We start from the raw sequence: 13,869 nt of genomic DNA, 5'->3' as shown, positions 1-13,869 counted from the left end.
GGAGGTAGAATTGAGGGGTTTCCACTGTTTAGGCACTTCAGGGGGTCTCCAAACGCAACATGGCGCCACCATTGATTCCAGCCAATCTTGTATTCAAAAATTCAAATGGTGCTCCCTCACTTCCGAACCCCGACGTGTGCCCAAACAGTGGTTTACCCCCACATATGGGGTACCAGCATACTCAGGACAAACTGCGCAACAATTACTGGGGTCCAATTTCTCCTGTTACCCTTGAGAAAATAAAAAATTGCTTGCTAAAACATCATTTTTGAGGAAAGAAAAATGATTTTTTATTTTCACGGCTCTGCGTTGTAAACGTCTGTGAAGCACTTGGGGGTTCAAAGTGCTCACCACATATCTAGATAAGTTCCTTGGGGGGTCTAGTTTCCAAAATGGGGTCACTTATGGGGGGTTTCTACTGTTTAGGCACACCAGGGGCTCTGCAAACGCAACGTGACGCCCGCAGACCATTCCATCAAAGTCTGCATTTCAAAAGTCACTACTTCCCTTCTGAGCCCCCACGTGTGCCCAAACAGTGGTTTACCCCCACACATGGGGTATCAGCGTACTCAGGAGAAACTGGACAACAACTTTTGTGGTCCAATTTCTCCTGTAAAGCTTGGGAAAATAAAAAATTCTGGGCTAAAAATTATTTTTGAGGAAAGAAAACGTATTTATTATTTTCACTACTCTGTGTTATGAACTTCTGTGAAGCACTTGGGGGTTCAAAGTGCTCACCTCACATCTAGATAAGTTCCTTTCGGGGTCTAGTTTCCAAAATGGGGACACTTGTGGGGGGTTTCTACTGTTTAGCCACATCAGGGGCTCTGCAAACGCAACGTGACGCCCACAGAGCATTCCATCAAAGTCTGCATTTCAAAACGTCACTACTTCACTTCCGAGCCCCAGCATGTGCCTAAACAGTGGTTTACCCCCACATATGGGGTATCAGCGTACTCAGGAGAAACTGGACAACAACTTTTGGGGTCAAATTTCTCCTGTTACCCTTGGGAAAATAAAAAATTGCGGGCTAAAATTCATTTTTGAGAAAATAATTTTTTTATTTTATTTTCATGGCTCTGCGTTATAAACTTCTGTGAAGCACTTGAGGGTTCAAAGTGCTCACTACACATCTAGATTAGTTCCTTTGGGGGTCTAGTTTCCAAAATGGGGTAATTTGTGGGGGATCTCCAATGTTTAGGCACACAGGGGCTCTCCAAACGCGACATGGTGTCCGCTAATGATTGGAGATAATTTTCCATTTAAAAAGCCAAATGGCGTGCCTTCCCTTCTGAGCCCTGCCGTGCGCCCAAACAGTGGTTTACCCCCACATATGGGGTATCTGCATACTCAGGACAAACTGGACAACAACATTTGTGGTCCAATTTCTCCTATTACCATTGGCAAAATAGGAAATTCCAGGCTAAAAAATCATTTTTGAGAAAAGAAAAATTATTTTTTATTTTCATGGCTCTGCATTATAAACTTCTGTGAAGCACCTGGGGGTTTAAAGTGCTCAGTATGCATCTAGGGGGTCTAGTTTCCAAAATGGGGTCACTTCTGGGGGAGCTCCATTGCATAGGCACACAGGGGCTCTCCAAATGCGACATGGTGTCCGCTAACAATTGGAGCTAATTTTCCATTCAAAAAGTTAAAAGGCGCGCCTTCCCTTCCGAGCCCTGCCGTGTGCCCAAACAGTGGTTTACCCCCACATATGAGGTATCGGTGTACTCAGGAGAAATTGCCAAACAAATTTTAGGATCCATTTTATCCTGTTGTCCATGTGAAAATGAAAAAATTGAGGCTAAAAAACTTTTTTTGTGAAAAAAAAAGTACTTTTTCATTTTTACGGATCAATTTGTGAAGAATCTGGGGGTTTAAAGGGCTCACTATGCATCTAGATAAGTTCCTTGGGGCGTCTAGTTTCCAAAATGGGGTCACTTGTGGGGGAGCTCCAATTTTTAGGCACACGGGGGCTCTCCAAATGTGACATGGTGTCCGCTAAAGAGTGCAGCCAATTTTTCATTCAAAAAGTCAAATGGCGCTCCTTCCCTTCCAAGCCCTGCCGTGCGCCCAAACAGTGGTTTACCCCCACATATGAGGTATCAGCGTACTCAGGACAAATTGGACAACAACTTACGTGGTTCAGTTTCTCCTTTTACCATTGGGAAAATAAAAAAAATTGTTGCTGAAAAATCATTTTTGTGACTAAAAAGTTAAATGTTCATTTTTTCCTTCCATGTTGCTTCTGCTGCTGTGAAGCACCTGAAGGGTTAATAAACTTCTTGAATGTGGTTTTGTGCACCTTGAGGGGTGCAGTTTTTAGAATGGTGTCACTTTTGGGTATTTTCAGCCATATAGACCCCTCAAACTGACTTCAAATGTGAGGTGGTCCCTAAAAAAAATGGTTTTGTAAATTTCGTTGTAAAAATGAGAAATCGCTGGTCAAATTTTAACCCTTATAACTTCCTAGCAAAAAAAAATTTTGTTTCCAAAATTGTGCTGATGTAAAGTAGACGTGTGGGAAATGTTATTTATTAACTATTTTGTGTCACATAACTCTCTGGTTTAACAGAATACAAATTCAAAATGTGAAAATTGCGAAATTTTCAAAATTTTCGCCAAATTTCCGTTTTTATCACAAATAAACACAGAATTTATTGACCTAAATTTACCACTAACATGAAGCCCAATATGTCACGAAAAAACAATCTCAGAACCGCTAGGATCCATTGAAGCGTTCCTGAGTTATTACCTCATGAAGGGACACTGGTCAGAATTGCAAAAAACGGCAAGGTCTTTAAGGTCAAAATAGGCTGGGTCATGAAGGGGTTAAAATGGATTGGCTAGACACATTGACAAAGAAAAATTTACTGGGAAACTCTTCGAAAGATGGGCGTTGTTCATTCCCACATTACCAGACAACACTGATAGATTGAGGAAACAATGTGAAGACATCTCATGGTACTTACTTGAGACACTTCATAATTGGGTTCTAATACCATAGTCATTGACGTTATGTTAGCGTTTAGTTTGCACACGGGAGGGAGGTTTTTTTTTCTTTTTGAGTTAAGTGTTAAATTCATGATATTTGCTGGATATCATTTCCTGCATGTACTACTGTGAATTTAATAAACCGTTTAAAAAAGAAAAAAAGAAAAAAAATAAATAAATAAATAGCTGTTAACAGGAACAGTGAAGGCCTAGATAAGGTCTGGAAGACCAATCAAAATTTCAATTAGAGCTGCTCATAGGATTTCTAGAGAGGCAAAGCAGAACTCCGGCGTGACTGCAAAAGACCTTCAGAAATATTTAGCAGACTGTAAAGCTGTGGTACATTGTTCTAGTGTTCCGAGACACCTGCACAAATATAAATTTCATGGAAAACTCATCAGAAGAAAACCTCTCCTGCATACTCACCATAAAATTCAGCGTCAGAAGTATGCAAAAGAACATCTATGCAAGTCGGATGCATTTGAGACAACCTCCTGTGGACCGATTAGGTTAAAATAGAACTCTTTGGCCACAATGATCAAAGGCATATGTGGAGAGAAAAAAGGGTGCAGAATTACAGGAAGAGAACATCTAGCCAACCTTTCAGCATAGGAGTGGCTCAATCATGCTTTGGGGTTGTATTACAGTCAATGGTACAGGGAACATTTCACAGGTAGAGGGAAGACTGGATTCAATGAAATTTCAACAAATGCTTGATGCAAACATAACACCATCTGCAAAAAAGCTGAAGTTGAAAAGAGAATGGCTTCTACAAATGGAATGATCCTAAACACACGTCAAAATCCACAAAAGAATACCTCAAAAGGCGCAAGCTGAAGGTTTTACAATGGCCTGCATAGTCTTCTGATATGAACATCATTGAAAATCTGTGGCTAGACCTCGAAATAGCAGTGCAAGCAAGATGACCCGGGAATCTCAAAGAACTGGAAGAGTTTTCCAAGGAAAATCCGTCAAACAAGAATTGAAAGAATCTTGCCTGGCTACAAAAAGCGTTTACAAGCTGTGGTACGGTCAAAAAAGGTTGCTACTAGGTACTAACCATGCAGGGTGCCAAAACTTTTGCATTGGACCATTTTCCTTTTTGTAACTTTTAAAATGTAAACTTTTTTTGGCCTAAAATACAAAAGAAAATGTGCCATTGTACAGATGGTGGTTCTGGTGACGCATTCATGTGCTGATGGTGGTTCTTTTGCTGCATTCCTTCCTGATTTGTTCAATATACTGAAATTCTTTGGTACTGTTAGGCTATGTGCCCACATTCAGGAAAGTGTTCAGAATTTTCCTGAGCAAATCCGGGCAACTTTCGCAGAAAATCTGCAAGCGTATTTTTTGCGTTTTCTCATGTTTTTGTTGCGTTTTTTTGCAAATTTTGGATCTTCCCAATGCAATAATATAGCGGGAAATCCGCAAAATTTACGAACATGCTGCGTTTTTTTCCGTGATGTGTTTTTATTGCGGAAAAATCCGCAACATGTGCACAAAAATTGCGGAATGCATTAAAAATGATGTGATGCTTAATGTAAGCGCGTTGGATGGATGCGAAAAATCCGGAACGTGTGCACATAGCCTAATACATAATATAAGCAATTGAATGATTGCAGGTTCCAGTCCACCAATGGGACCAAATATTAATGAATATCATGAAAGCAAAAGTAAAAAACTAAGCCAGAATTACAGTTGTTCGCTGCAGGTTAATCGCAATGTGGTGGGAGGCAATATTTCAAATTTTGTCTCAGGCAACAGAAAAATTGGAATCGGCTGTGGTTGGCACTATTGGGGCAAAGCAAGTATTGGCCACTTTATTTTTTACATCAGTCTGTCCCCCTTCCTCAGAACTGCACTGCTCACCCACTATGTAGTGATTTTGTTACCTGTGCCTCCAGGATATGTTCCATATATCTTCCTTTAAAGACTAGTGCCTAGATTCATTGAAGTGTCTTAGCAGGATTTCTGGTGTAAACCACTGAAGTCACAATTTGTTTTTTTGTACAACACAAAGTTGTGCAAATTTTTTTGCAAATTTAGGTGCTCTCACGCTACTACCAGGTAGTGGGCAGAGCATGGACAGGACGTGGTGCGGCAAAACCCCTCAGCAAACACTTCAAAAGTTACACCAGTTTAGTTTCTCAACCATGCATTGTCTGTTCTTTACTTTTCTGTATATACACTGAACCTACATTAACTATATATGTGAAACTTCCATACAATAATGTCTACATACACCATGTAAAGGCTGCATTATAATGATTTTTAGTAAGTACTAAATTTCAAACAATATATTTTACAAAAGGTAGTCCTTGCAAAATGTTTTGGAACTCTTATGTTGAATATGCAAAAATCTAGTCCAATTTACAAGAGAATCTGTTACCAGGGTTTGCCATTTAATCAGAATGCAGCATAATGTATGCACAGAGAGCCTGATTCCAAGGACGTGTCACTTGCTCAGCAGTAAGCTGTAGTTTCAAAACAGTGTTTTATCAGCAGGCTATTATCACTACATGACTAGGTGTCACGTGTCAGGCAGTCCAGCTAATCTGTGAAACCCCACCTCCACCAATGATTGGCAGCTTCCTGTGTACACTATATATTGTCAGCAAGCAGCCAATCAGGGGTGTGGGTGCTATACACAGCTCAGCATTCAAAAGCACTGCTACATTTAGGCTATGTGCCCACATTGCAGAAATTATTCGGAAATGTCCACAGCATTTCCGCAACTCCCTGCCGCGGGTAAAACACATGCGTTTTCCCACAAAACACAAGCGTTTTTAGCTTGCAGAATGCTGGCGTTTTCCAAGCGATTTGAAGTATCGCTTGGAAAAGTGATTGACAGGTCGGTCACACTTGTCATGCATAGTGCTTGACAAGTGTGACAAGCTTTTTACTATTGATGCTGCCTATGCAGAAATGTGGCAGAAACGCATAAAAAACGCAACATGGGCACACATCCTTACAGTAGAGAAAACAAGAGATTTTATCAAAACTACACCATGCAGTTCAGTAAGTGACATTGCTAGAATCAAGCTGCGCTCAGATTCCATAGCAGGAACCTGTAGATTACCTTTAAAAATCTAATAAAAATCTTTATGATGCCAGGGTAATTCTCTTTATATAAAAACCTACATTGTAGCCACCCGACACCACGCCCCCCGAAGAAGCATAGTGCGAAACGTGCGTTGGGGTTCCAGCTTTTCCACGTTCCCTACAGGTCGGTCAGTCTCTACTGTGTCTTAGCAGCTTATATTTATTCTATATTGGCATAGTGCTCTCTTAGTATAATTATATGATTTGCATTTTGGCATCAGGCACTTTAGTGTAAGGCATTCCTGTGTAATACTAGTATTTTTATATATGTATGTGTATCCTATATTGACAGAGATCTTTAAAGCATACATATATGCCTCTATCACCTTTTTTGCACTGTAGCACTACGCACTTTATTAGTAATTATTGTGTTTATTTAAAAAAAAGTAGAAAAAAAAAAAAAAATTATATATATATATATATATATATATATATATATATATATATATATATATATATATATATATATCTCATAGGTATTTACCAATATATAATTTCTGTTTGCACTGACACTTTGCTGCAAATGATCGTTATTGCTACTTATTTGAGAATTTTCTGTGTCTCTTATGATTGGATCATGTAGCATTTTTTACTTTAGATCATGGTATTGAAACCATTTATTAGAGTCTGATTATATCACTAACAAATCTATATTATGAAGCAGTGTTCTTAACATAGTATCCGTCTGGTATTTTACCTGGTCTGAGCTGCCTGATGCACTTATACTGACCTTTATTTCTATCTGTAATTTATTCCTGGTTAGGACGTGGCACTAATGGTGTCGCTCCCTCTTTTACATTGTCTCTTATTGAATTATGTTGATTGAGGAAATTAATATTGTACTAATAAAAATCTGATATATATTTTTTTTACCTTGCTCGGTTGTCCATCTTTTTTGTTTTTTTGGGGTATAACCTTTTATACACATACAAACATACCTATTCTACCATAGAATTACTACTTCTGGGAATGATATCACGATCTATTATGTTCTGCCTGCTGTTTGGGAATCCAATGGCATGTCTCACACCAAGCAGAATAAATCTGAGCAGGATTGCAGAGGTGATGTAGGCAGTGGCATCAGAGACCAAGGAGCATCTCCCACTCTTAGTATAAGCAAGGCATTAGAGCCAGATATGACACAGACACAAGTGATACGTTACCAGGTAAAGCAGTTATTTTATTCAGAATAGAGAAAGTGATGTCCTATCATTACAACAGGGCACGGATTACACCAGACTATAAATAAATAGCATGAAAAATAATGGTAAATGTACAGTATAGGGTAAGAGAACCACTGGAGAACGGCAGGATGGATGACTAGTTTTTCATTGGAGCATTGCTGATTTTTGTGGTCTTCTTCAGGTGGTGATAATTTGGAAGAATCTTCATCAGAAAGTCCAACTGCAAGGTTTGCGGCTGTATTTCCAACAAAACAAGAATCAATTTTACAGATTGTAAGTCATGTGTCTTAAAGCAACACTGATAAATATAAGAGTGCTTTGGTTAATAGGACTATTAAATATTGAAGGTCCTTGGACAAATTGCATTTTTATAGTATAATTTAAAGCAGCAGTCAAACACTACAATGTAAACCACAGAAATTTAGGAATTTGCATTCGCAACATGTAACCGAAAACCATAGCATGTCCTACTGGTCATAATTGTGGTTTTTGAGGGGTTTCAAGAGACTGTCATTAATAGTCTGTTCTCAGGATAAGCTGGACCACCGGAGATAATACAATCCGGCTGCCTAGCCGGTTAATTCTGCATGTCTAATGAACAATGCCTCTCTTCAGGTATAATTAAATCATTTATTGAGGTACAAGTATTGGCAAAATGCATTTTGGAACTGAAATCGGCTCCTTTATCAGGTACACATCTAAAAACTAAACTTGAATACAGTATATAAAGACATAAAAAATGCCAATTTATAAACAGAAGGGCAGGGTGAATAACAAATTGTAATAGTTGCATGGACTATAAGAATAAAATCTAAACGTTTTACAAATTCAAGTTAAATTAAAAGTACCGTATATACTCGAGTATAAGCCGAGATTTTCAGCCCCCAAAAATGGTCTGAAAGCGCCCCTCTTGGCTTATACTCGAGTCATGGTCAGCGGGTGAGGGGGAGCGACAACTGTCAAATAGTCACCTGCTCCCGGCATTCCTGACACGGTCCCTGCATGTCCCACGGTCTCCGGGCGCGGCAGCTTCTTCCCCTGTTCAGCGGTCACTGGTACCGCTCATTAAAGTAATGAATATGGACTCCACTCCCGTAGGGGAGGAGCCGCATATTCATTACTGTAATGAGCGGTAAAAGTGGCCGCTGAACAGGGGAAGAAGCTGCCGGCGCCGGAGACCGTGGGACATGCATGGACCGTGTCAGGAGCGCCGGGAGCAGGTGAGTATTTAATATTCACCTTCCCTCTTTGCACCGACGCTCCATCTTCCGCGTCCTCTGCAGTGACTGTTTAGGTCAGAGGGCGCGATGACGTATTAGTGTGCGCGCCGCCCTCTGCCTGAACAGTCAGTGCGGAGAGATGGGATGCTGAGGAGCATCGGGCAGCAACGACAGGTGAGTATGTCACTTTTTTTTTTTTTAGTGCAGCAGCAGCATTACATGTGGCACAATGCTATATGGAGCGTCTATGGGGCCATAAAGAACTGCATGGAGCATTATATGGGGCATCTATGTGGCCATAAAGAACTGCATGGAGCATTATATGGGGCATCTATAAGGCCATAAAGAGCTGCATGGAGCATTATATGAGGCATCTATGGGGCCATAAAGAACTGCATGGAGCATTATATGGGGCATCTATGTGGCCATAAAGAACTGCATGGAGCATTATATGGGGCATCTATGAGGCCATAAAGAGCTGCATGGAGCATTATATGAGGCATCTATAGGGCCATAAAGAACTGCATGGAGCATTATATGGGGCATCTATGAGGCCATAAAAAACTGCATGGAGCATTATATTGGGCATCTATGGGGCCATAAAGAACTGCATGGAGCATTATATGGGGCATCTATGGGGCCATAAAGAACTGCATGGAGCATTATATGGAGCATTTATGGAGCCATAAAGAACTGCATTGAACCTTATATTGGGCATCTATGGGGCCATAAAGAACTGCATGGAGCATTATATGGGGCATCTATGGGGCCATAAAGAACTGCATGGAGCATTATATGGAGCATTTATGGAGCCATAAAGAACTGCATGGAACCTTATATGGGGCATCTATGGGGCCATAAAGAACTGCACGGAGCATTATATGGGGCATCTATGGGGCCATAAAGAACTGCATGGAGCATTATATGGGGCATCTATGGGGCCAAAAAGAGCTGCATGGAGCATTATATGGGGCATCTATGGGGCCATAAAGAACTGCATGGAGCATTATACGGGGCATATTTGTATATGGAGCATCTTATGGGGCCATAAAGAACTGTAAGGAGCATATTTGTATATGGAACATCTTATGGGGCCATAATGAACTGTATGGAGCATTACATGTGGCACATTGTTATATGGAGCATCTTGTGGGGCCATAATCAACATTTGTGCAGCATTATATGGGGCATATTTTAATATGGAGCATCTTATGGGGCCCATCATAAATTTTATGGAGCATTATATAGGGCGTATTTTGTAAGGAGCATCTTATCGGGCCCATCAAACTGTATGGAGCATTATATTGGGCTCCTGATTCAATATGGATATTCAAAAACACAACCTACTGATGTCTCAATTAATTTTACTTTTATTGGTATCTATTTTTATTCTTGACATTTACCGGTAGCTGCTGCATTTCCACCCTAGGTTTATACTCGAATCAATAAGTTTTTTTCAGTTTTTTGTTGCAAAATTAGGGGGGGGGGGGGGGTCAGCTTATACTCGGGTCGACTTATACTCAAGTATATACGGTATATGCAAAATATAGTGTGAAGGTTTAAAAATTGTATCTTCAAGAGGTGAAATGTGTCAATTTCACCTGGAACTAACTGGCCCAAGATATGGGTTAAAAAAATGACACCATTCATAAATGTAACATATACTGTATATACTCAAGTATAAGCTGACCTGAGTATAAGCCGAGGCAACTAATTTTACTACAAAAAAAACTGGGAAAATGTATTGACTTGAGTATAAGCTGGGTATGCATTGTCCCCTCATCCATATCCTGGTCTGTACGACTCCTTATCACCAAGCTGGTATGAATAGCCACCTCATCCCCATACTGATATGCATTGTCCCCTCATCCCTATCCTGGTATGCACGGCCCCCTCATCCCTATCCTGGTATGCACGGCCCCCTCATCCCTATCCTGGTATGCACGGCCCCCTCATCCCTATCCTGGTATGCACGGCCCCCTCATCCCTATCCTGGTATGCACGGCCCCCTCATCCCTATCCTGGTATGCACGGCCCCCTCATCCCTATCCTGGTATGCACGGCCCCCTCATCCCAATCCTGGTATGCACGGCCCCCTCATCCCAATCCTGGTATGCACGGCCCCCCTCATCCCAATCCTGGTATGCACGGCCCCCTCATCCCAATCCTGGTATGCACGGCCCCCTCATCCCCATCCTGGAATGCATTGTCCCCTCATCCCCATCCTGGAATGCATGGCTCCTCATCCCCATCCTGGAATGCATGGCTCCTCATCCCCATCCTGGAATGCATGGTTCCTCATCCCCATCCTGGAATGTATGGCTCCTCATCCCCATCCTGGAATGCATGGCTCCTCATCTCCATCCTTGAATGCATGGCTCCTCATCCCCATCCTGGAATGCATGGCTCCTTATCTCCATCCTTGAATGCATGGCTCCTCATCCCCATACAGGAATGCATGGTTCCTCATCTCCATCCTTGAATGCATGGCTCCTCATCCCCATACTGGTATGCATGGCTCCTCATCCCTATCCTGGTATGCATGGCTCCTCATCCTTATCCTGGTCTGCATGGCTCCTTATCCCGATCCTTGTATGCTTGGCTGTTGTGAATTCTGTTGTCGAACTCCCTCCTGTGGTCGTGAATGGTACTTCGGCGAGTTCTGTCTATGGGCTCCCTCTGGTGGCTGTGAGTGAGGCTGCTGCTTCTGAGGTTCCTTACACAGGTGACGTGGTTTATCCTTTGGTTGACTGTTCTATTTATCTCCTCTCAGATCGTTACTCCATGCCAGCTGTCAATGTTTTTGCATTGGTTCAGTTCGCTCCTGGGTCTCTCTGGTGACCTGCCTTCTCCTGCAGAAGCCAAGTTCCTGATAGTCATTATTTGTTCATTGTTTTCTTGTCCAGCTGGTTTTCTTGATATTGTCTTGCTAGCTGGAAGCTCTGGGATGCAGAGTGGCCCCTCCGCGCCGTGAGTCGGTGCGGAGGTCTTTTTTGCACACTCTGCGTGGTCTTTTGTAGGTTTTTGTGCTGATCGCAAAGTTACCTTTCCTATCCTCTGTCTATTTAGTAAGTCTGGCCTCCCTTTGCTGAAACCTGTTTCATTTCTGCGTTTGTGACTTTCATCTTTACTCACAGTCAATATATGTGGGGGTCTTCCTTTACCTTTGGGGAATTTCACTGAGGCAAGGTAGGCTTTATTTTCTATCTCTAGGGCTAGATAGTTCTTAGGCTGTGACGAGGCGCCTAGGTCTGGTCAGGAGCGCTCCACGGCTATTTCTAGTGTGTGTGATAGGATTAGGGCTTGCGGTCAGCAGAGCTCCCACATCCCAGAGCTCGTCCTGTATGAGGTTTAACTATCAGGTCATTCCGGGTGCTCCTAACCACCAGGTCATAACACTTGGCTACTTATCCCTATCCTTGTATGCTTGGCTACTTATCCCTATCCTTGGTTGCAAGGCCCCCCCATCAAAAAATATTAAAAAAAATAAAAAAATAAACCATCCTACTTACCTTCCCATTACCTGCGACTGAGACAAAGCTTTCTGACACTGGGCAGCACATTTCGCTCTAGAATCCCTTGATAGTCTTGAGATTTCATTGTACCCTGCACAGATTCTAGACACCCTGTGCCAAATGCAGCAAAGCAATCCCAGAAAATAAACACAGCCTCCTTCATGTTTCACAGTAGGGACATTGTACTTTTCTTGATTTGCTTCATTTTTCCGTCCGTGAACATAGAGCTGATGTGCCTTGCCAAAAAGTTCAATTTTTGTCTCATCTGTTCATGGGAAATTCTCCCAGAATCTTCGTGGCTTCTCAGCATGTAGTTTGGCAAATTCCAATCTGGCTTTTTTATGATTTTTTTCAAAAATGGTGTCCTCCTTGGTTGTCACCCATGAAGTCCACTTTGGCTCATACAACGACGGATGGTGCGATCTGACACTGATGTTTCTTGAGCTTGAAGTTCACCTTTAATTTGTTTAGAATTTTTTCTGGGTTCTTTAGTTAACATTCGTATTATCCATCTCTTTGATTTGTCATTAGTTTTCCTCTTGCGGCCACATCCAGGGAGGTTGGCTACAGTCCCATGGATCTTAAATTTCTGAATAATATGTGCAACTGTAGTCACAGGAACATCAAGCTGCTTAGAGATAGTCATAACTTTTACCTTTAACATGTTTATCTATAATTTTCTTTCTAATCTCTTTCCTTCGCTTCCTCTGGTCCATGTGGAGTGTGATACACACCATGTCACCAAACAGCACAGTGAATATCTGTAGCCCTATATACAGGCCCACTCACTGATTCCAAGATTGTAGACACCTGTGATGCTAGTTAGTGGACAAACCTTGATTTAACATGTCCCTTTTGTCACATTATTTTGAGGGGTACCATCGTTTTTGTCCGGGCCTAGTTCATGAGGTTTTTTTTTTTTTTTTTTTTTTTTTAACGACAGGTTTTTTTTTAGACTTTTTTGGTGACATATTAAACTTTATGATAGTGGTAAAAATTCTTAGATAGGATTTGCGAAAAAACACCAAGATTACTTACTGGTAGCCGTTTTTTTACGGAGCCCATGACAGCACACTTGAGAGAGGGATCCGCCCAGTTGGGACAGGAAACCTACTGAAATAAAAGGGCGGTACCTCTCACTCGCTTCAGTTGGTTTTCAGAGCATGAGAGGCCCCCTTGGTTAGTACACATGGCAACCTACCACCACATCATAATAACAAAAAACACCCAGCTAAAAAGTGCGCACCAAAGGGTGAAAAAGAAGAGAGGGAATATACAGGTGCTGTCATGGGCTCCGGAAAAAACGGCTACCAGTAAGTAACCTTGGTGTTTTCCCGTCTCCCATGACAGCACACCTGAGAGATTTTTGGAGAAAGAAACACCTTAGGGAGGGACCACCGCTTGTAGCACCCTTCTACCAAAGGTAAGGTCAGTTGAGGAGGATAGATCTAGTCGGTAGTGTCTAAAGAAGGTAGACGGTGAGGGCCATGTAGCGGCCTTACAAATTTGATCAATCGATACCTCTGCTTTTTCTGCCCAGGAAGTAGCCACAGCTCGGGTGGAGTGAGCCTTGATGCTTTCAGGGATCGGGACACCACGAGAAGCATAGGATAAGGAAATGGCCTCCCTAATCCACCTAGCAATAGTACCCTTGGATACCCCATATCCCTTCCTGCAACCCTGGAAAGCTACAAATAGGGACTGATCCTTCCTCCACTGACTAGTCAAAGATATATATACTGCAAAATAGCTCTTCTTACATCCAGTGTATAAAATTTCTCTTCCCCTGGGTTCTTGGGATTATCGCAAAAAGAGGGTAACACAATTTCTTGACTTCAATGGAACTTAAGTACT

At 41.8% G+C, this 13,869-nt stretch overlaps 1 protein-coding gene across 1 annotated transcript in view; it reads right to left on the bottom strand.

Annotated features, from left to right (window-relative positions):
- Positions 1–7,251: 7,251 nt before the first annotated feature.
- Positions 7,252–13,869, bottom strand: part of DCTN6 (dynactin subunit 6) — a 39,107-nt gene continuing 32,489 nt past the window's right edge. Inside the window, exon 7 of the mRNA XM_069743131.1 lies at positions 7,252–7,515. Within this exon, the coding sequence (XP_069599232.1) occupies positions 7,417–7,515 (99 nt within the window). The 3' untranslated portion in view covers positions 7,252–7,416. The remainder of the gene's footprint in view (positions 7,516–13,869) is intronic.

The sequence above is a fragment of the Ranitomeya imitator genome, chromosome 1 (genome assembly GCF_032444005.1).
Source record: "Ranitomeya imitator isolate aRanImi1 chromosome 1, aRanImi1.pri, whole genome shotgun sequence".
NCBI classification, from domain to species: Eukaryota; Metazoa; Chordata; class Amphibia; order Anura; family Dendrobatidae; genus Ranitomeya; species Ranitomeya imitator.
The sequence above is the reverse complement of the archived record's forward strand: the minus strand, read 5'-3'. Positions and strand labels throughout refer to the sequence as shown.